The sequence below is a fragment of the Bactrocera oleae genome, chromosome 2 (genome assembly GCF_042242935.1).
Source record: "Bactrocera oleae isolate idBacOlea1 chromosome 2, idBacOlea1, whole genome shotgun sequence".
Lineage (NCBI taxonomy): Eukaryota > Metazoa > Arthropoda > Insecta > Diptera > Tephritidae > Bactrocera > Bactrocera oleae.
In genome coordinates this window covers 99832880-99854424 of record NC_091536.1, presented here as the reverse complement: position 1 = coordinate 99854424, position 21545 = coordinate 99832880, and the positions used below count along the sequence as shown (strand labels likewise).

The 21545-nt window shown below is 33.0% G+C and overlaps 7 protein-coding genes across 12 annotated transcripts in view; 3 read left to right on the top strand and 4 right to left on the bottom strand.

The window, feature by feature from the left end:
- Wdr24 (WD repeat domain 24) overlaps nt 1-449 on the top strand; it is a 43088-nt gene extending 42639 nt beyond the window's left edge. For both annotated transcript variants that reach the window (XM_070106152.1, XM_036357610.2), the window contains one exon: nt 19-449. In XM_070106152.1, the coding sequence (XP_069962253.1) occupies nt 19-375 (357 nt within the window). In that variant the 3' untranslated portion in view covers nt 376-449. The remainder of the gene's footprint in view (nt 1-18) is intronic.
- Nucleotides 443-2906, bottom strand: Gnpnat (glucosamine 6-phosphate N-acetyltransferase). 2 transcript variants are annotated; one of them, XM_070106158.1, is made up of 5 exons: nt 2239-2906; nt 1808-2018; nt 1594-1721; nt 1470-1531; nt 443-1389 (listed from the first exon to the last, which is right to left on the bottom strand). In XM_070106158.1, exons 1-5 carry the CDS (start codon nt 2326-2328, stop codon nt 1146-1148), a joined length of 735 nt encoding a protein of 244 aa, XP_069962259.1. In that variant the 5' UTR covers nt 2329-2906; the 3' UTR covers nt 443-1145. The 2 variants fall into 2 exon arrangements, with proteins under 2 accessions (XP_069962259.1, XP_014088079.1); XM_014232604.3 differs by having other exon boundaries at nt 2311-2899.
- Nucleotides 2907-3370: 464 nt separating this feature from the next.
- On the bottom strand, nt 3371-4755 carry CIA30 (complex I intermediate-associated protein 30). The gene is made up of 3 exons (XM_014232611.3): nt 4159-4755; nt 3768-3953; nt 3371-3711 (listed from the first exon to the last, which is right to left on the bottom strand). Exons 1-3 carry the CDS (start codon nt 4645-4647, stop codon nt 3481-3483), a joined length of 906 nt encoding a protein of 301 aa, XP_014088086.1. The 5' UTR covers nt 4648-4755; the 3' UTR covers nt 3371-3480.
- A 31-nt stretch (nt 4756-4786) lies between these two features.
- Nucleotides 4787-6290, top strand: LOC106616101 (dehydrogenase/reductase SDR family protein 7-like). Its single transcript, XM_014232589.3, has 5 exons — nt 4787-5054; nt 5114-5257; nt 5332-5551; nt 5611-5856; nt 5910-6290. The coding sequence occupies exons 1-5, from the start codon at nt 4884-4886 to the stop codon at nt 6131-6133; spliced, it is 1005 nt and encodes a 334-aa protein (XP_014088064.1). The 5' UTR covers nt 4787-4883; the 3' UTR covers nt 6134-6290.
- Nucleotides 6291-6300: 10 nt separating this feature from the next.
- Nucleotides 6301-8243, bottom strand: CLS (cardiolipin synthase). 2 transcript variants are annotated; one of them, XM_014232590.3, is made up of 5 exons: nt 8053-8243; nt 7318-7918; nt 7039-7254; nt 6828-6963; nt 6301-6762 (listed from the first exon to the last, which is right to left on the bottom strand). In XM_014232590.3, the coding sequence occupies exons 2-5, from the start codon at nt 7840-7842 to the stop codon at nt 6641-6643; spliced, it is 999 nt and encodes a 332-aa protein (XP_014088065.1). In that variant the 5' UTR covers nt 7843-7918; nt 8053-8243; the 3' UTR covers nt 6301-6640. The 2 variants fall into 2 exon arrangements, with proteins under 2 accessions (XP_014088065.1, XP_014088067.1); XM_014232592.3 differs by having other exon boundaries at nt 7318-7884.
- Nucleotides 8244-13283: 5040 nt separating this feature from the next.
- Nucleotides 13284-21545, bottom strand: part of LOC106616181 (uncharacterized) — a 30273-nt gene continuing 22011 nt past the window's right edge. For 2 of the 3 annotated variants that reach the window (XM_014232731.3, XM_036357613.2), the window contains exons 3-8: nt 21313-21528; nt 14880-14983; nt 14569-14709; nt 14362-14370; nt 13675-13815; nt 13284-13610 (exon numbers count right to left, since the gene is read on the bottom strand). In XM_014232731.3, coding sequence (XP_014088206.1) covers nt 13506-13610; nt 13675-13815; nt 14362-14370; nt 14569-14709; nt 14880-14983; nt 21313-21528 — 716 coding nt within the window. In that variant the 3' untranslated portion in view covers nt 13284-13505. The remainder of the gene's footprint in view (nt 13611-13674; nt 13816-14361; nt 14371-14568; nt 14710-14879; nt 14984-21312; nt 21529-21545) is intronic. The other variant, XM_036357614.2, reaches the window with a different exon arrangement.
- On the top strand, nt 15959-18909 carry Nepl17 (Neprilysin-like 17). The gene has a single exon (XM_036357611.2). It carries the CDS (start codon nt 16191-16193, stop codon nt 18468-18470), a length of 2280 nt encoding a protein of 759 aa, XP_036213504.1. The 5' UTR covers nt 15959-16190; the 3' UTR covers nt 18471-18909.

Genomic DNA, 21545 nt, shown 5'->3' with positions numbered 1-21545 from the left:
GAATCCATCTACCTATAGGAAACATGGTTTCAAACATATATCGATCAACTTCATCGCTATCAACTATGGAATGAGGCATGTAAAGTAATGAATCTTTCATGGCTTCGTCCAGTTCGCGAACTGAATCAACAATCCACCTCAGTGCACACAAATTGTGGTGAATGCGGGCGACCTTTGGGCAGCAGTGTGGGATGGTACTGTCAGAAATGCAAATCAATGCAGTCATCAAAGTGCTCTGTTTGTGGTCTCATCGTGCGGGGACTTTATGCGTGGTGTCAAGGATGCTCCCATGGTGGTCATTTAGAACACATTATGGATTATTTTGGTAATCACTTTAAATGCCCGAAATGTGGTCACTTATGCGAATACAATTAGTATTTTCGAATGAGAATAACTGCTTTACTTACAAGTTCGTAATAATAAAAAATAAATAAATCACAAATACCGAATTTTTAATTTATAATTTCGTATTCATATATGTATATGTATATGCCAACATTTCAACAATAGCTAACTGAAACTCCTTAGCCGTTCACTGGTTACACTACCTATTTTATAAACGTACTTTTAAATGGTAATATAACCACTACCTTTCAATTTCAGCCATGTTTGCAAGTAAAAATTAAAACCAAATCATATGGTTAAACTAAATGTACAAACAATGTACACATTAACGTAAATAAAATTTAAAACAATTAAAAAAACTACTATTCTAATGTATGCCTTTTCTGATGCTACTATTTGTATAAGTATGCATAAAACATCAGTTGCAAGGCACCACCGCCTACCAGCACCGCTATCAAAGCGCTTCAAAAATGCTTACAATGTTCCCCTCATCTCCGGAGCGCTTTGCAATAAATTAGAAATTTTTAAAGCTTACAACAAAAAAGAAAATGTTAACTGTGAAACACATATGTCCATATTAATGGATAGCCGAAAACAATTAGTATTTGAAGTTATTTACAATTTGATTCGTTTCAATTTAGGATAGCTTTTTCTAATCCCCAATCATACTTTATTTTCGGCTATTATTAAGAATCACTATGTTTAATGATGTTACAACAGTTTTCTCAATATTTTTCTTTTATACTAAATGTTGTAAGTAATTACAATTTCGATTTAAGAGCGGTACTGGTGGCTAATTGTCAAGAAGAAAAATCGAGGCTCACAGTTTGGTTGACGGCGTTAGCATCGGTAGCATCTAACATAGTATTGTTATGTCGCACTGCAAACGGTTCCTCATCGTAGCGTATTGTCATGGAATTAGCATTTCCGGGAATTAGAGCATAGCCAAGAGACTCGTAGAATTTAATTAGCTTGTCCTTGCAGTCTAGCGACATTTTATAACAGCCGATGTGTTGAGCCAATAGACTAACAGTTACCACAATACTATGCAGTAAATTGTTAAAAAGAAATTTTTCGAATAATAGTATGTTCATTTAAAAAAATTACGCTTCCAAGATACTCACAGTTTACCCAATTGCTTGCCGCGGTAATTGTCATTAACAACAACGTCCTCCAAACGTCCACGCTGTAAATAACAATAAGAATGGTCAAAGGACATAGACATACATTAATTAGTTTTCATCTTACAATTGCACAATTGTGTATGAATTTCCGTTCGATAATTAAAGAAGCTGCCCCGATAATTTCATTTTTTCGGGTATCCTCGATCACTGTAACGTAGTAATCGCCACTGGCTTTCATCTGGGAGAACCTTGCTATTGAATAGACACATTTATTCAATTTCATCAGCTATAGTTTCAACATAATATAATAATTACATATTTTTTTTAATAATACATACTTAAAAATTGTGTCCGAGTTACATGACCTACATCGGTCAGTTGTGAAAGCAGTTGCAGAAATCCACGGTCGTAGTCACCATCTTTAAGTGGTCGTACCTTAAGCCAATTTTCACCTGGATATGCGGCTGATATGAATGGTTCGAATTTGGCCGGACTTTGATGGAAGTTTAGTTTCAGCAAAATGTTTGGGTCATAAAGGTAAGTTTCTTGCTATAATGAATTCGTTACGATATAACTCAATGCATGTGTTTGAATTATTATAAAGACTAACAATTCTTGCTTATTTTTATATATTTAAATTATAAATCTAACTCTTTAATGGTTTAATCTTACGAAACGATATAAAATGCCACGTAATAATATTATATATGTATGTATATGTACATTTTTCCGATCATCTTTCTGAAATTATAAACTTTAGCAAGAGTACCTGTTTTTTATACTTTTTATTATGCTTTAAATTAACTTTTACTTTAAGCATTCCCTTGATATTTACTCGTACCTCACTGCAGCGAACCATCTTATCTCATACGCAATTGAGACAACTTCCGCAAACACAAAAAATTGATGCCTTCTCTTACTAATTCTTCTAAGTTGCCAACACAGCAGATGTTTGTTAGGTTAATGAAGTTAAAGCCTCTTAAGGTGTCACAAGCTACTAAAAATGAACTTGCGTAGAATTTGGTACACTGAAATCAGGTTTTGCAACTAAAACCTACGTCAACATTATTTACTCCAAGTATTGTGTCAAAAACAAATTGTTTTTAGTATCACTAGTCCAGCATGTTGTGCAAGCATAAATTGCCTACAGAAATTCAACCGGTTTTCTCACCAAAAGGGCAATTTTTAATCTGTAGAGGACAGTAGTAATTTTGAACCAACGACTAAATATATACATATGTATGTACATACGTATGTATATATGTATATGTTAGTATTCTTTTTTATTTACGTTATGGAACCTTTTTCCTAATTAACATGTATAATTACGTTAAAATTGGACATATTGCTTCTTTGTAGCACAAATTTTTACGCAATGAACTTATTTCGTTGGAAATTCCGTTAAAGTCGATCGAATGTTGGCCTAGGAGCCAACTTTTTTCAAAAGCCCATGGCAATGTTATCCCTGACGGTAATTGCTCTGTTTATACTACTCACAGTGAAGGCGTAAACCTCTCCTTAAAAGCTGCATCCAAGTGGGTGCCAAATTCAAAGGTATGTTCATGTATTCATGGCATATATAAAATAGTTACCATGTTGTTGTTTTTATCCGAATGTAGAGCACAGCAACGTCTATATTTCCACGTGGCCTTCAGTTTAACAAAATAAAAAACAATTACTTAAACATCCACTCGCCGCTAAGCAACTAAAAGATTTATGTTTGTTCTGCTTCGCAAATGTTTATCACAGTAAAGCAGTTAATTGAAAAAATAGTGACCAATAAGAATTTTTATGTAATGCAAAACTGAAAGTGTAAACAATCACTCAGGGTTGATTTTTAGCGTGTGTAAATTTTACTTCCACTACTTTTTAACTTAACTAAGTTTATAAAATAAATTAAATCGCTTTCAAAACTTATTTATTTTAATATTAATTATTTTCTTTACAAATTACATAACAACCAAGGTTTGTTGTGCCTTAAAAACAACTTTTTATGTGATTCCAAATGTGTTTAAGTCGCGACAATGTACTTATCAGCTTTATACATTTCATAAGCAAATTCCTCGCGGTGATTAGGATCGAATTCCAAACCTATATACTCAATTTCCAATTGAAAGGGACCATCCATATTATTTTTTGCTCCTACTGAGAATCCAAAATGTGTTACACGATCTAAACGAATTGGTCCTTGCCTGTCTTGTATTCGGCCTTTCGATGAGAGGAAGAATTTTGAAAATGGGATCTGCATAGAATTTAATTAATCTGCGAACCACGTCTTTTTACATATTAGCATATTACCTTAACTAATTGCCAATGAGGCCCACCTCTAGTAAAAAGCACATAATGATATACGTCATTCCATTGTAAATCAAAATAGCCTTCCGTGTGAAGATTAATAAGGTAGCTACGTCCGTCTCCACGTATTTTCATTACGAGAGTATTATATTGCGTCCAATCATATGTTGATTCTCGCTTGAAAGACCGCTGCAGGAAATCATATACATATATTTATGTTTGGGTTAATAATATAAGTATGACAACTTTTACTGAAATATCAAACCATTGGTCTAAAAGGTTATTATATTTGGTTAAAATCACACAATTGTGTACACTTTTTAAAATTTCCAAAGTACATACAATGAATATTGAATATAATATAATTGATATGTATTCGTTTATATTGTCTTACCCGCGCTCGTTTTGTTCGGATATTCGCATATCCGGTTCGCTTTACAATACCATCTCTTACATGTTCGGAATTGACATTACCATGAAACAGCCCAGCTCCTGCTGAGCTCATTTCCAGCTTTGCTGTACTTTTGCCTTCTCGGTGATCAGCGTCCGTTGTCACGACCCATGTATCAAAGGCACTTTCATTTTTAAAATTGAATACCACATCCGTTTCACCAGGGCGGTAAACAAGTATTGGATCGCAATCTAATTTTTCCTTCATTTCATCTTTCCATAGTTGTATCTCTTTTTTTAGTTCACGAAATCCTTCCACAATTAGATCCTTTCTGGAAGGCAGTGTAACATTACTTTTATAACCCGATTTCTTCTCTTTTTCCCAAAACGTTGTACGGATGGCCGTAGTGTGTATGAGACAAGGAGCAATAACTTCGGGAATATGAAGTATCCTACTGGTACCCTGACTTATACACAATCTAAGCACATTCATAGTTTATCCCTAATTTGGTAATTTCTAATAAAACAAAACTTTGAAAATCACTTTATGATTACTATAAATTCTTTCACACGTCAAAATCAGCTGTTACCTCGCAATAAACAATTGACATTTCATTATAAAAATGTATATGAAATAAAATAAAAACAAAACAAGAAACAGATTTGATATTGAATGATCAAAGTGCGTTGGTAAAATATAAAGCTAAGGAGCCGAAAAATTTTAAAACAATGTCTGTGGACGATGTTGAAAAGTGTGTTGCACCAGGACAAAGTAGCCAATGGAACTCACTGTATGTACTTTTAGGCGTGATTTTAATGCCAGTTGCTTTGCCTTTTGTATTAATGGAATGTTTTTATCGACTCCGAGTTAAAAGGTACCGAAATGAATTAGCTGAAAAGGTATGTATGTGTTTAAAATTGGTTACATATTATTATAAGTATAAATACATACGTTATAGGTAGTGTTGATAACTGGTGCCAGCTCTGGTTTGGGAGAATCTTTGGCCCATACATTTTACAAAGCCGGCTGTAAATTAATTTTGGCAGCTAGGCGAGTTGAGGAACTGGAACGGGTAAAAAAGGAATTATTAGGTTTAGATGTGGTAAATGCTTTCGTTCATCATAAGATTTAAGTACACACTTTAAATTTACTGTAATCCTGTATCCTTAACAATAGGGCACCGTTACATTTCCACCGGTTATCTTGCCTTTAGATTTGGCCGAGTTAAAAGATGTTCCCACTTTCGCCCAAAAAACACTAGAAGTTCATAACCAAATTGATATACTAGTTAACAATGGTGGTATAAGCGTTCGAGCTACAGCTATTTCCTCTACTGTGGATATTGATTTGAAATTGATGGTCGTCAATTACTTCGGCTCGGTAGCGTTGACTAAAGGTAACTTAATCATAAATTAAATATTTTTGTTTGTACGATATTTTTAAGTAAAAAAGTAGCTTTATTACCATCGATGTTAAAGCGGAAAAGTGGGCATATTTGTTTTATAAGTTCAGTACAAGGTAAATTTGCTCTACCTTATCGTTCCGCGTATTCTGCTTCCAAACATGCTTTGCAAGCGTTTTCCGACTCCTTACGTTCAGAAGTAGCTAACAAGGGAGTACAGGTGACATGTATAAGTCCAGGATATATACGCACACAGCTGTCTATGAATGCACTAACAGGTAGTGGAGAAACGTATGGAAGTGAGTAAACCCAATAATTATTAATTTAAAGCGCTAATACAATATTTCGGTAGAAATGGATAAAACAACGAATTCAGGAATGCGACCAGAAAAAGTAGCTAATCGTATTTTAAATGCAATTGTATGCAAAGAAAAAGATGTAATGATCTCAGATTTACAAACGAAATTCGCATATTACGTTCGATATATATGGCCATCGTTGTATTTCTGGATAATTGAAAAGCGTGCAAGGAGACTGGAAAGAGAGGAAACTGCTGAGCAAAAGAAAGAAAAATGAGCAACCCGTTTCCTAATTGTCGCATCTTTGTGTCGGATAATATCACACCACAAAAAAGAGGGGCAAACTATATGAAAAAAGTTTAAATAAGCGCCATTTATGTTTATGTGTAAAATACATTTTACAATATAAAATATAACAACTTTACTAAATACAATTGAACCATATTTAAATTAAACCATTTAATAATCACATATACACGAATCAGTTATACAATTTGAAAAGCTCAATTTTCCTTAAATAACTATATAAAATAATTACCACATAAAGTCGGTATTCAAGTTCTTGAATTAAATAATATAGTACAAATGATTATAAAATATTTTTCTTATGTAAGTAAAAGTTTAATAATTTACCGTACTCCAGCTGTAATCGCATGTTGTAAAATTTAAACTATTATTTACTTTTTTTTAATAGTATTTTGCTAAATTTATAAGGCGCTGTAGCCTTGGCAGCTAACAAAGCTTTATATTAATGTTTTGAGTTGGCCATAATAATTATGGCGTACTATGTGTTCTTCGATTCTTTTCTAAGTATTTTAAACGTATTTTTGTTTAAGATATAGCTCAAAGCAGCAGCTACAGTTGTAGCTCCAGTTAAATACCAAAGCCCAAACAACGCGGGGTGGTCTGCAATAAGTTTTTTTTTTTTTTATCAAATTAAAATTAAACATTTATAACCATACAAATCTTACCGATGTAGTTCCATATAGGAGCTCCCAAGCTTATACCAATTGTCGCTAATTGTACACCAGTATTGATTTTGCTAATAAGTGTAGGCTCTAATTGTGCTGTTACATATGTCGCATCAAAATAACGAGTAAATGTTTTCTATATGATAAAATAGTTTTTAAGTGAATACTATGTTTCTAGGAATACTTGTGCTTATATGTATACTAAACTAACCGGTGGTGGTAAACTAATGTAGCGTATGACAAAACCAGCTGCAAGTAAGAAGACATCTCGAAATAGAACAGTACCGGTTAACCACCAAGGTAATAACTTTCCAAGTCCCATAGAAATAACTAACGATCCAATAAGTAGTTTATCTGCCATAGGGTCTAGGAACGAACCTGCTTTACTTGCTTGATTAGGCCACCTTCTCGCTATTTGTCCATCTAACTTAAAAATTCAAATGCGTTCTACATTTAATATGTTACTAAATTTTTCATTATACACATTTACTAAATCTGTTATGCCCGCTACTAATAGTAACCCCATTGCCAGTCCATAATCCTGTTGCACTATGACGTATCCAATGTAAGGTGATAAAATTGCTCTCCCTACTGTTAACATATTTGGTATGGTTAGCACATTTTCCCGTTCAATAACCTCCTCCATTCTTTCCCGTACACGCTCCTGCACTTTGTGAATATCCTCCACGAACACATTTTTACGTTCTATAAAAATTTCTCTTTTTTTTTCTATTACATCTTGAAGTAGATGACGGCCTTGTAACGTTCTCAAATGCAAAGACTTTTTTTTTGAATCGGCATACTGACGAAGTCTTGCTATATCCCAGTTTCGATGTTGGTTAAAGTCAAGAAACGAGATGCGTATGAATCCTGTTGCTGCGGCGTAACGATTTAAACAGTTAACACCATTTGCGGGTGGTCCAGCTGTACTTAAACCTATTACTACATCCGTAAGGTTTTTACTTAGGCCATTTCGGGTGCATTGCACCTGTCGGAATATTGTTGCTGGTAACATTTTGCAAATCAGTATTTATCCGTACGTTAAATTGACAAAGGTCTGAAAAATGTGTGTATATATCTTAATTGCAGACCTAAAAAATGATAAATACAGTGTATATTCCAATTTAAAGTAAATTTAGATATAATTAAACACAATACAAAATGTTACGTTGCGCCCGGCACGTAATCTGACGTTAAATATCATGATTGCCTTTTGTACACTCACCATTATTTAACAATACCCCATTCTACATCATGCTTTTCTATAAAATTCCATAATTTTTTTGAAATACAAAATTTACTTTCTGTTAAATAAACAAAAATACTCAGAATTGGTGAAATTAGACAAAACGGGAATCTACCAATGTGATTTGGATAATTTTATTTTTTCTACTCCAAATTTTCGCGATCTTTGCGTAATTGGACATTTTCTTTTAAATATAAAACAGGGTTGCATGGCCACCTATTGTATTATTATTACGGCTGATTCACATACAACTTTTCTCGCTTTACACAGCTCGCTGACAGCTATACTGAAACAACGAAGCGCAGAAAACAAAGGGTATGCTACAATGAACGCTTTGCATTCCGTGCTTTGTTCTAATTCAAATGGCGATTGTAACTTGCCAAAGCGTAAAACGATGAAAATTGCCCAACTTATTGTCTATCTTTGTATCGAAAACTTTTTATGTGAACGTACTTATACAAAACCGTACATCGATTTTCTGTTAAAACAAATGTCTGACGCGAAGCGAAGCAAAAGTTCTATGTGAATTGGAATTGTGAAAACTTTTTATGTAAACGAACTTACACAAAAGTATATTTCGAACTTACATGTCAAAGGAAAGGGCTGAAGCCAAGCAAACCTGAAGCAGAATATTTTCCTCGCTTTGGAAATACATATTCAGACCAGGACTTTTTTGCCGCACAAACCGGTTTTTATATAACACATTTACATTACATTCGTCCACCCTGACGGTTTTTGAGATAGAGCAATTTCTAATTTTATCGCCGACCGCGGCGGCAAAAACGGCATCACCATATCAAAGAAAGGTTATTTTCAGTAAAAATCTTAAGAACTTTCAAAAAAATTTAAGAAAATGTTTGCGTTGGCAATATTTAGATTGTTTATGTTTTTTTTCGTCATTTATTGTGATATTTTTGAGCACGAAATACACACTAGCTTCGACGAAAATCGTCCGTATTGGGTTTTACACGGCGGCAGCGCTCGGCGAAAATTAGTCCGACGACGTAGCTGAGTACGACGAATATTCGTCGTCGCCCGAATTGTGTTTAAGCTATTATGATCGGAAATTTTAATGTTGTTTTATGCAAATGTATGTAATATTCAAATGTGCATAATATAATAGAAATGTGTTAGAACGGGGGGAATAGGGAAAAAAGTTAGGTAATCAAAAGTATGTTTATTTAGGCGCACAAGAAGCGTAAAAGAATTTTAGAATGTAATATGAAAAAAATGCAGAAAAATGTTCGAATCAATTTGTCGGCCTCGTGTCGCTCGTGTTAACGTAATGAATCAAAGAGTCCTTAACGTAGTCTTACACTACACTACTCTAAAAAGAAATCAAGAAATTGACAGCACCTTAAAAGCGAATGTAGCATTAAAAAATATTTCCGCGGAAAGCAAAAAAGGAATTTATCTATGGGAAAAACATATACATACATATGTACATGTATGTAATGAGGGAATAATTAAAATAAAATTTAATAAAATGTATTATACAATTTAAAAAAAGAGTAATCATGTAAATACACACAGTTGCAAAATGTTTACGGCGGCATGCTGTTGTTAATTAGTTGCACGCAGCTGTATATAAACATATGTTTGTATGTATCTGTCGGATAGGATTTAAATTTAAGTAAAATATGTATGTTGCAAAATAGGACTGCGCTATACAAACAAGACCACAGATAACATTGAGTTATATAGTCCAATGTGGGAACTCAAAACGCAAATTTTTTACCTGTTTCCATAAACATTCTCTGTCGCTACTCTCCAACAGCTCATATCTGCAATCTAATCATACCTTTCCCATAGTTTGACCACGCCGAAACAGACCGATTAGACATTCAAAACTCTAACCATTTACCTGCAGCATTTTATGTATGGTACAAGTATATCATTATATCATACATAATTGGAACTATTTATTATTTAATCAACCAATTCATTTAAATTTCTATGACAATACATACTAGCATTTGTATAATTTTAACAGGTATGAACAATAGTTAACAATTTCTGCTAAGTAAAGGCTAGCAAATTTTCGTCAACCCATTCGCTTTGGATTACTCGTATTATAGATACGAATAGCTCTAACAATCGCAAGCTTTTTAATCCTCTAATAAAGCAATATTAGATATTTAGAATTGCTTTAAATCACAATAGCATAGATTGTTAATGAATAAATTAATCGTGTCTCTCTGTTTCGTAACCGAAGTTACTAAATAATACTTATACAATTTTATAAAGCATATCTAAATTACCGTTTCGAGTAATAATGTGCAACAGAGCAAAATATATTCTAGACAGAGAAATACGATTTATGCAATATGCAGTTAAGTTAAGATAATTATTGCATAGAACTTTTAAACTAGCATTTTAACATATTTTATGTTTTAAAATCTTATAGTTCTTTAATTTTTACATTTTAATACTTAAAGGTAAGTTTACATATACATATGTATCTTAGTAGATATAATTTGTAACTCTTTATTTTAATATTAAATACTAATATTCGGGAGACCAATCTGGGCCCTGGATTTGAGAGGCTACATCATTAATGTATGGTATAATGAAATTATAAATTCGGAATGCACATATTGTATATATGTACTTACATACATATGCATACACAAATTATACTGAAATCATGTTACAACATAACACGTTTATTTTATAATTTTAGTTAATATGCAAAAGATTTAGTGTTTCAAATTATTAGAAAATACATACATACATGGACGATGGAGCTGGACGGAGAACTTTTCCAGCCAAGAAATTAATCAACATTATTTGTAAATAATAAATATAGATCTGACAAACCCGAATTAAAATTATCTGAGGAAAACTAATTATTTTTATGTGGGGTGAATCAAACCCTGAATATTTTTTATTTTTTTCATACATATCTACATCTACAATTACATATGTTCGTCGATATATGGTATGTTTTGTATATTTTATATTTTATTTATTGCTGCTTTGGAAATTGTTAAATATATACATATATACATATATGGTATATATATATTAAATAATATTATATATATGTATATATATATATATATATATATAATAAATTTTGGTAGTTATTTACTTAAAATGTAATACCACAGTTGTAGAGTAAGTTTCAAATGAATTTCGTAAAATCCATAAACACAAACGCATGTTTTCTCATTTGTATTTATGCGATGTAAGAAATTATTTCACTTTTTCATTTGTTTATTAGCGGTCATTCGTTCTCCATAAGTAACATGTTTCTTATTAGAGATAATAATTGAGGTACAATCGTATACGAGTATATGTGAATTAAAGTCTCTCTCTTATATGAGCGATGATAAAATATTCTTCATTGATTAACATGTCTGTCATATGTATATTTTTAATTTACATGCTCTGTGAGTGCACTTTTAGACAGGGACTCAAAAGAGTCTCATTTTTTTCAAATTTTCTTTTGGTGTCGCTCTGTGCATTCACACGGTCAAAAAGAGTCCAGCAACTCGAGTCTAGTTTTTCTGCATTCCTTTTCACAAAATTTTCGTAAATATTTGTGCGGTTCGACTGCGCAACACTGCGTGCTGCGTATTTAATTTGTATGTTGAGATGATGGTCACACATTTTGCTTGCATGAATATGGTAGAACAATATGCATAATACAAGTACCTACCCGCTAAATAGTTTCATAGAAATACTAAAGACGGGAATTCTCTAATCCACAAGAATGTATTGAATATCCGCTACTAATATTTTCAAGGCCAAATTTGTAATAGGAATTTCCTAATCTTTAAGTATTAAAAACTCATAATTTCTTTACTCCATAATCTATATCTTAATTTTCTCCTTATTTACAATTTGTCATAATATTTCTATTATTCTATGCATACATATTTGCATATTACATACAAAAATAGATAACAGAACTCAAATTTGCGATCGAATTCATTTGAAACCGAGCGCTCTTGCAACCATTCAAAGAATTTGAAAGTGAAAAGGTATGCTGAAAGAGGTAGCAGCTAGCTGTTACGAACAAGAACACAAAGCGTGCCACCCGAACACGAGTGGCACGGTCCCTTCGTCTTTCCTCGTCGTCCCCTCGCCCACAATAAACTGGTTTGAGACTCTTTTGAGTCCCTGTGTAAAAGTGCACTAATTCACATACAAGTTACATTCAAATATTTGTATGAAAGAAAATGGAGATTATATGACAAATAATATACGTGTTTATATTATATAACGTTGAACCATTTTTTGTTTACATAAATACATTAGTTGAACATTGAATAATGACACATTAAAAGAAAATTACATTATTAACAGAGGTAATAGTTGAAAATATTCAATGTAACTTCAATAATATTCAAACTTGGGAATTAGTAATCATGATTTAATTATATATAAGTGTGAAGGTTTTGTTAATTTGAAACATACTTCTTTTTACGAAATAATTTTTTAATTCACAATATTCAAAAAACTTTTTTGGCTTTTCTCATGAATTTCTTGTTTACATTTTGATGATTTCAGTTATCACACAAAAAAAATCCATTTTCATTGGCTGGAATGTTTGAAATTTTTATTTTTGAATCATAAAAACAGAACAAAACGGATGATTTTGATATTATGAGTTGACAAATTTTGGTATTTGGGCTATCGATACACTCCCATAATTGATTTAGATTTATGAATACCTCCCCTAAATTTAAAAATTTCAATAATTTGCAACTCGTAAGCCAATAAATTGTTAAGCAAACAGCCTTACAGGGTCCGGGTACAGATCTAAAGCCCGAAACTTGCCGAAGAAATTATTCAGATCGGAGCTTTATAACATAAAGCTGTCATACAAACTGAACTATTAAACTCAAGTTCTTGTAAGGAATCTTTGGTGTTTGTGAAGGGTATTATAGCTTTGTTGCAACCGAAATTAACGTTTTTTCTTGTTTATTTTAATATCGATTATTTATAATACTATATATTATATGAGTGAAAAATCCCAATACTACTGCAAACTCTTTACTTATGAATTAACCATATATCAAAGAAGATATTCTGCACAAATAGTTTTGATCACTCAAACGTAGCTAAGAAAATAGAAAGAAATTAAATTTGAGTTAAGAAACCCTACTAACAATAATGATATTTTTAAAAATAAAGAGTGTTTATATTACACGTTTACTCCAACTATAAATTCTTATTGAAATTCATAAAAAATATGGAAGTATAATAATTTTCCACCTTTCTTTAACTTTATTTACACAGCATAGATTTGTGGGTTTAGTTTTGGCGGATACTGTATAACTGAATAATTTTTAACAAATATCACTTGCTGCATCGATGGAAACTTGGTAAACACATGAATTACATATTCAGAGACTTTTTATATTATTATAATTATAGTTGTATTGAAACAAATAACTGTATAATATGTGATATTTAAGAGGTCATAGTTCTACATTTGAGGTAAAAGTATCCATTAGTATGGCGGTGTTATTTGCAGGAGCATTGCAATTCGTTGCCGACATCCATTCAAAGTCTTTTATTGTTGCCTATTTAAAAAGAAACGAAATGCGTCATTACTAAGTATGAATTTTTGAATTAAGTTAAATTTACTTTATGCATAGAGTACACCGCAACTACCACCAGCACATGCATAATATTATGAGAATTTAAATAGAAATCCACAACGCCAGGAAACCACTTCTCCGGTATACGCAAAGCGCCTATTGCACCACCCAATATAGATACGCCATCCTATTGGACAGAAAACATAAAATGTACTTCAAACTAGGTTAGATGAAAAGGCTTAAAATAACAAATATCGGGTGAATTCTTTAGGTGTGAATAGCTAAAAAACATAAAATGAAATTAATTGGAGTTTCAGGTTATTTTTGAAAGTTTTCTCATTTATGTAGGATAATTAATATGAGTTCAGTAACACTTCTTTTTTATAGGTTTTATAAAACCTCTTCCATTGCACAAAAAGATTATTACAAGTAGCAAATTTGCAGAAAATTTTCAGTCCAAAAGGTGAAAAATTGATTTGTATCACAATATAAAAACATGATAACAGCTAGGTAGCTAGACCCTTGCCCTCCAATAATACATTTCATTAATATATTATATTTATATAATATGTCAAATATGCATGAATGTATAACTATAAGAGCGCTTTTAAAATTCAATAAAAAACGAAACTATTCAAACGCCGGGAATAAATACAAAATTCAAAATTAACTAACTAAATTTGCGCCAATTAAAATATAAATAATTAACATTTTTACAATGATTATCACTCACTGCTTCTAACTGGAATTTGGTTAATTTTTGTAATGTTTTGTTAGCATATATAGGTAAGAAAAGTAGAAGCACAGAAACACAATTTTTCATATCAGTGATTTAGTAATGAATATAGTTGTTATTGAGACACATTAAAAGTATTAGCTGGACGCTTTATAAAAGAATTATTTCTTTCTATACGTTTCTTTTTCTACATCCGACACTCACCTGGAGGTAAACGTGTGAAAGTGCTATCCGGCTTCCCCCAACCCATACATCCATAGTTCGAAATAGTGTCAATATTGAACGCATAGTGAAAGGCAGAGCGAAGCAAAGGCGACGTTGCCAAGGGGAACTTGCCGTTAGAGCCTGGAAGTTGTAGATTAAATGCATATTTAATGCGGTCAAACATAGAAAACTCCGTTTTAATAAAAATACAATATTGTACTAATTATAAAATTATACTACATACATATATCCGAATATATATTATATAATTTTCCTTACATCCAAACTGCAGATAACACAAGTATACTCACTTTATAAAGACCCCAAAGTGACAACAAACAGTAGGATAATATGATAAACCATTTCAAAAAAGGACTAAAGCAAAACGTGGTTGCCGTGACGAGTGGTAAAGCACCTGCAATTAAAAATTTTTTTAACATAATTAAAAACTGGATTTTTATTAAAGTAGCAAAAGGAAAGGACATTAATGCGTTTCTTTATATATGTAAAATATTTTTATATACATATATATTCGTATGGGATTTTACCTGATAAAAATGTTAGTTTCAATAAAAATTTAGGACGAACAATTTTGAAGTTACTTATAATCCCGAAGAATATACAAAAATATTACAAAAAAGTACATAACATCAACGAAATATACATACATGAAACAAAAGCTGTAGCTTTATGGAATCCTTAAAGGTAAGAACACTCAAATACCAACATATCTAAGCAAAACTGACCCGGACTGGCATCACATATTTTAAAACAAATCTTTATTATCGCCTTCAAAATGGTCTCATTCACTTGTTATAAGTCTCGGCTGTTATAACGTTATAATTCTGCGAATTTTAATTTTATGGTAAACCCATACTTCACCACAGGTAATGATGCAATGTAGGGTACTCAGTTACGTTGTAAAGCATCTCTTTTGCGAGCTCTACTCGATGTCGTTTTTGTAAAAGATTCTGATTTGTTGGCACGAGTCTAGCATTGACACGCTTCATACCCAAAACATTATCCAAATGAGTTGAGTCCATCCGAGAGTGCTGTTGAGATCTTCTCTCTGCCAACACGACTTTTACTGAAGGATTTTTCCGTACTTTTCACGTCCTAAACAAACAGCTGCCAATTCCAATTGTCATTTTCATTGATATACAGTACACTGTTCCGACTGTGAGTTTGCATTTTAATTAACGATATGTATGTACATATGTATTTAAAATGTTATCAGCTATTTGAAAAACTTCGTTTTACGGTTATCTCATCAATTTCGTATATATTGTTTATGTTTTTGTCTGTAACTCTTTTGGACGTCTATTGGACGGTTTTCATTAAATTCTGTGCTCATATGACCTTTTCGGAATTCATTTAACCATTTACGTAAGCACTCGTATCATATTCTTGATATCTATAGCAATTTTTCGTCACAAATTCACCCATTAGCTTCAAAATATTTGTATCTTTTGAAAGTAGGGTAAGGTCTAAAAAGGTATAAGAACCAAAATTATGGATTCAATTGTAGCGACGCCCTTTAATAGAAACGATTCGAACTTTGCAGCCGCCCTGATATTTAAGCGTATAAAGACTATGTAGGAGAATATGGTACATATGTTAAAATGCAAATACATATGAACATACATGTGTACAAGTACTATGTGCTTATACTAAGTGAAAAGAGGAAATGTATATGTTTTGCCGATAACCTATGTCTGTTTCCGAGTCGAATTCTTGCAACAGTTGTTCTTTCCAAGCGCCAATCACGAAAAATTCTCAGCTTCAAACCGCAGTCGGCAGTCGTTACGACAATGTGTTCAGCCAAACAGCAAATTTGGCTGGTTTTACGGTGTTTAGTGTGCTTAGTTTATTTCATTACGGAACTTGCTAGCGCGGCGCGAATAATCAACACTAATTACGATTTCAACACAGAAATTGCGCGCGAAGTTTTACGCATTTCAAAGGCTGCAGAAATGGTGAATTATATGCATCCGGGGATAGATCCTTGCGATGACTTTTACCGTTATGCCTGTGGTAATTGGCAGGAAATAAACCCAGCGCGCTTTTCGGATGGAAAAACTGGTATATTTAATGTTTTAAAGAACGCTTATAACCGGCGTGTGATGCGTTGGATGCGTAAACCCAAGCGGACTAGTGAATCGGATATGGATCGCAAAGTAAAGTATTTCTTTGAATCCTGCATGAATAAAGCAAATTTACGGAAAAATTACCGACAGAAGTTACTTTCTGTATTAGAAGAATTCGGTGGAATGCCGGCATTGAAGGGATCACTTTGGGAGGCTGATAAATTCGATTGGTTGGAAACGGTTGCAGTTATTCTTCGAAAGTATGGTAAGCAGATCATTTTAGGCGCAGACGTGTTCGCCGATTTGACCAACAATGAAGTGAATCGTTTATATTTGGGCCAATTGGATAAGTTGGTGACACCACGAGCTGCTGAATATTACGTGGTGTTAGCTGTCGCCAGGCAAATGGAAATGCACACAGTATTGGGAATGAGCATGGATGTGGCCTCCAAAACAGCGACGGAAATTGTTGATTTTGAAAGGAGACTTGCGGAAGGTAAGATCGATGCAGATAAGGGTTTTGGCATGGAAGATAAAGCTCAACTGACTCTACTTGAAATGATGACCAATAACTATAAGCCAACGATTAATTTTACACATTTCGTTAACGTATGGCTGGGTCATCCATATGTGCTGCCCGTTTATGAATATGTGGAGCCATACATAAACAACTTACGCAGAGTTATCGAGGAAACACCCAAGGATATTGTTGCTAATTATATTATGTGGGAGCTGTTACAGGATTTTCGTATGGAAGTAAATGAATCTGATGACAAGCATCGAAACAAATGCGTAGACCGAACCAAACGTTTCTTTGTGAAATACTTGGACCACATAATATACCAACAGTTATTCACCCAAAACCAGCAAATTTTTACTGAACTACGAATGCTATGGTTCGAACTAAAAAATGCTTTTAGGGAATTATTGCAATCGCAAGTAAACAGTTGGATGTCGGTGGTCACACGTGACAAAGCATTGGAGAAATTATCGGCCATGTCCATTGAGATTAATTCATATGATCAAGAAAATTTCGAGCAACTATACGATGTTTTGGTAATCAGCACTGATAGCTACTTTGATAATGTCGTCAATATTTTAGAGTTACAAGGGCGCAATTATCGTTTGCGTCTTTTAGAAACTCCAAAACTTGATGAGGGAGAAACTCTTAGCTTCACACCTGCCTACGCAGCCGAATACAACAGAGTTATTATTCCAGTCGCCTTTCTGCAGCCGCGTTTTCTTTGGGATCAAGCTTACCCGTCAACAGTCAAATACTCCACTATTGGCTTTATTATTGCACATGAAATGGCTCACGGTTTTGATGCTATAACACGTAAATACGACTCCCAAGGCAACCTCAACAACTGGTGGGATTGTAATTCTACCGAAGAGTTTGCCAAACGAAAGGAATGTCTTAGGCAGCAATACAGTGGATATCGGTATAATGGTCGTAAATTGCCAAAAACAAATGCCCAGGACGAAAATATCGCTGATAATGTGGGCGTACGTATTGCCTATAACGCATTTCAGCACTGGATTAGTCAGCATAGTGGTAATTCGACGTTACTGCAGCATGAGAGACTGCCAAACATAAATTTGTCGCCGCAACAATTATTCTTCTTGAGTCTGGCACAAGTTTGGTGTACCGATGTGAATCGTAATTGGCGTGAAATGATAATTGCGACTGATGTGCATCCGCCCGAGGAGGTGCGCGTTGTGGGAATGCTCTCGAATTTCGATGAATTCGGAAAGGAATTTGACTGTAAACCAAATGCGCGAATGATCCCGAAGCGAAGATGTGTTATGTATTGAAAATATATTGCGGTGTAAGACATCGATATTGTTGATTTATTACACAAATAAAAGTAAATATATAAAATAATAGCTGCAAGTACATACGAGTACTTGTGTACTATTTCATATTTTATGTACGAGTTATTGTTGGCTATTAATATTCAAATGACCATGGTTTTACGGAAGTGTTCAAACCTAACATCGAAATCACAAAGTACAATGTCAAGTACGGCTCTTGTTGATTTAAAGCGTGCACTTTCGTTATCACTTAAGAATGAGTTAAAATTGTGAATGTATGTGCTCGTGATTTCAGCATTAACATAACTGAAGATATTTACATATTATATTATAAAAAAGTACATATTTATACCTAACACTAACAAACTTGGTGGTATATGTAAATATTTCAGAAACTTTTGACGGAAATTAATAAAAATAAAAGTAGTATTCATCACCATTTGGAACATTGTTTTTATTTGAGTTCCAAAAATTCATATTCTTGTCTATTGTCTATCTTTTTATCTAATATTCTAGCGGAATGTTTCAAACTACTGTAATAAAATTTGTACAATCAATCGAGTTTTTTTGAATAAAATTTGTATCCTACTGTCCCACTCGTACCAAAATCAAGAATAGTTTATGTATCCTAGATGCTGACCTGACAGTATAGTTATAATTTTCAGACCTCCACATAGTAGCGAACTATGTTCTTCATGTCTAACTTTATCCATTATTTTTCTAAATTTTCATAAGTCGCTTTTAAATGAACATAATGAGTGACAGGAACAGAAGGATACAGATCAAAATTAATAGAACACCTTTTAAAGACCGTTTCATCATCGATAAAACGTTTCCATGCTGCACGATCATAATGTAAATTTATCCTAACTTTTCAATAAGACCAGGAATATTCTTACAATAACTCTTTTTTTGATTAGTACTACGAAATTTGGTAGCAATAATTGATAATACCTTAAACAAAAAAACAAAAAAAATAATGTCGGCCGGTGTGATCGAAATTAATATTGACAACTTATCTACATCAAAATTATCAGATTTACGAAGCCTATCCGTCTATTTGAAGTATATTATTGAAAAGAAGGGAAAATGGGTTCCATGTTGACAGATAATAAGTGTTACCATATTCAAACGAATGAAAGCAATCGAAATAAATAAAAATCCCGGCGGCAATAATTATATATATTCCTGATCTGGAGAATCTCCTCTATCCAACCATGCCCCTCTTAACCCTGAAATCGTGGGACGCTAAACTAAAGTTTTCCCTTTAATAATATTGCACTCACTCCAATTACTTCCATTTCACGAGCTATATGACGTTTGGATAATTTATTTTTATATAAAGCTATGATTTCTGCTTTCTTCTCTATTGACAACACCATGTTCAACTTTGCTTATTTTTACAACTGACTCAAAAGAAATTACCGTAAGTGATAAAATAAACACGTGCAGAAACTAACGGTTTCAGAAATAACGGTAAACCAATGTAGTTACATAATAAAAAAGTCAAATCAGACAAAGAGCGTATTTTGATCGAATAGTAACAGTTTAAAAATGGAAATTTTCGACCGCGTGGGTTTTAGTGAGTGTACAAGTTAACAAAAGTTAAATTAGCTAGTCTTTTCAGCTGCCAAAACTGCAATGTATGCAGTTTGATCGCGCATGATTCAAATGAACTGTATGACCGACAGCCGCAATTCAACACCTTGCAGTAGCCACCGACCGTGTAACCGGCGGATGTAACGCAATGCCTTACACAAGCTTAGGCGTCAGCAGAAATTTAGAAAAGCAGCGTCAATGGCAGTAGCGGCAATAGTAATAGTAGGTTATAAATAAGGAAAATGTAATTTTAATAAATCAATTTTTAGAACGAAACTCAAATTGTGTTTATTTAAAATATTATAATTCCGTGGTAGTCGACAACACCGTCGCTATCGCATAAACGGAATATTATTTAAATAATTCGTGGGTAGTCGACAACACCGTCGCTACCACTCACAACGCACATAAATATTCAAACATACTTCCGCGGTAGTCGACAATACCGTCGCTATCGAATAAAGGAACTGTAACCGATAATAAAGAAATAACTTACATGTATATATAATAAGTATATAATAGTACTCTGCACACTTTCTTCTTGCCTCCAATGTTCTGAATATAAGAATCTGCGTACTTTTGGTTGACTTTTATCGTATATATCGGTGACGAGAATATTTTCTTTTATCATAAAGTCTAATTTTTTTTATTAAACATTTTTGTTCTGCTATAGCTAAAGTGGCTTTTAAAAATAATTTAATACAAAGTAAAGCAAAACTTATTCTATGATAATTTCAGTTAGTTTTTCCAAACTCTAAACTTTTTTCCTAGGCTTTGTAAAAATATAATTTTATTCAACCGTTTAGGTTTTATTCTGTTTCACTGTTTTTTTAGAAGTTTGGATAGACCTGATGTAGCTACAATGGTTAAGTATTTAAAAGCAATTTTGTATATTTAATGGAATTCATACCCGCAATGTCATCAGAAAATGTTATGCGATGTATCGGAAATATCCATGACCATTCGCTACATCAAAATTAAACGATGTATCACATTAAAAACATCGATGTTTGGTGCATCGATGCGTATCGGTCATAACTAGATGAAACCAATCCTGCCCCTTTTATTATGAGTGATGTACTAATTTCCGAAATCTCAATATGTTTTATACTTTTTAAATGTGAACAAACTTCTAATGTTCTATTATGGATATAATAATTACTACATTGATTTCCTTTGTATTATTTTAAGCTCATTCGTTAAATATATTTAATCCTTTATTTTTACGAAATTCTGTACTTACCAAAACTTTGGCTGACCCATATACCGACCATATCCAATTTCAGCAAAGTGTAGTAGACGTTTTCTCCACTTTCAATATTCATGAAGAGATGATATATAAAGCTTCCGCACCATGGTGCTACCGAACCAAAAATATGGCAAAATGATAAAAAGCGGTATTCCTGCTCCCATGGCATAAGACCCGGTACGATTGCCAAAATGTAGAAAATCGGTATAGCTGTGAATTAAATAAAA

Bases quoted from the DNA above. Each gene is read 5' to 3' on its own strand.
- Gnpnat (XM_070106158.1), bottom strand. From the start codon at position 2,328: ATGGTTCGCTGCAGTGAGGTACGAGTAAATATCAAGGGAATGCTTAAA. The intron at 1,532-1,593 runs GTAAGATGAAAA...TGTTATTTACAG, and splicing joins TCATACACAATTGTGCAATT to CGTGGACGTTTGGAGGACGT. The intron at 1,390-1,469 runs GTGAGTATCTTG...TTTACTGCATAG, and splicing joins GGCAAGCAATTGGGTAAACT to TATTGTGGTAACTGTTAGTC.
- Nepl17 (XM_036357611.2), top strand. From the start codon at position 16,191: ATGCAAATACATATGAACATACATGTGTACAAGTACTATGTGCTTATA.
- LOC106616101 (XM_014232589.3), top strand. From the start codon at position 4,884: ATGTCTGTGGACGATGTTGAAAAGTGTGTTGCACCAGGACAAAGTAGC. The intron at 5,258-5,331 runs GTAAATGCTTTC...CCTTAACAATAG, and splicing joins AATTATTAGGTTTAGATGTG to GGCACCGTTACATTTCCACC. The intron at 5,552-5,610 runs GTAACTTAATCA...GTAAAAAAGTAG, and splicing joins CTCGGTAGCGTTGACTAAAG to CTTTATTACCATCGATGTTA.
- CIA30 (XM_014232611.3), bottom strand. From the start codon at position 4,647: ATGAATGTGCTTAGATTGTGTATAAGTCAGGGTACCAGTAGGATACTT. The intron at 3,954-4,158 runs GTAAGACAATAT...GATTTCCTGCAG, and splicing joins TCCGAACAAAACGAGCGCGG to CGGTCTTTCAAGCGAGAATC. The intron at 3,712-3,767 runs GTAATATGCTAA...AATTCTATGCAG, and splicing joins CTCATTGGCAATTAGTTAAG to ATCCCATTTTCAAAATTCTT.
- CLS (XM_014232590.3), bottom strand. From the start codon at position 7,842: ATGTTACCAGCAACAATATTCCGACAGGTGCAATGCACCCGAAATGGC. The intron at 7,255-7,317 runs GTAAATGTGTAT...TGAATTTTTAAG, and splicing joins TAGCGGGCATAACAGATTTA to TTAGATGGACAAATAGCGAG. The intron at 6,964-7,038 runs GTTAGTTTAGTA...TTTATCATATAG, and splicing joins ACATTAGTTTACCACCACCG to AAAACATTTACTCGTTATTT.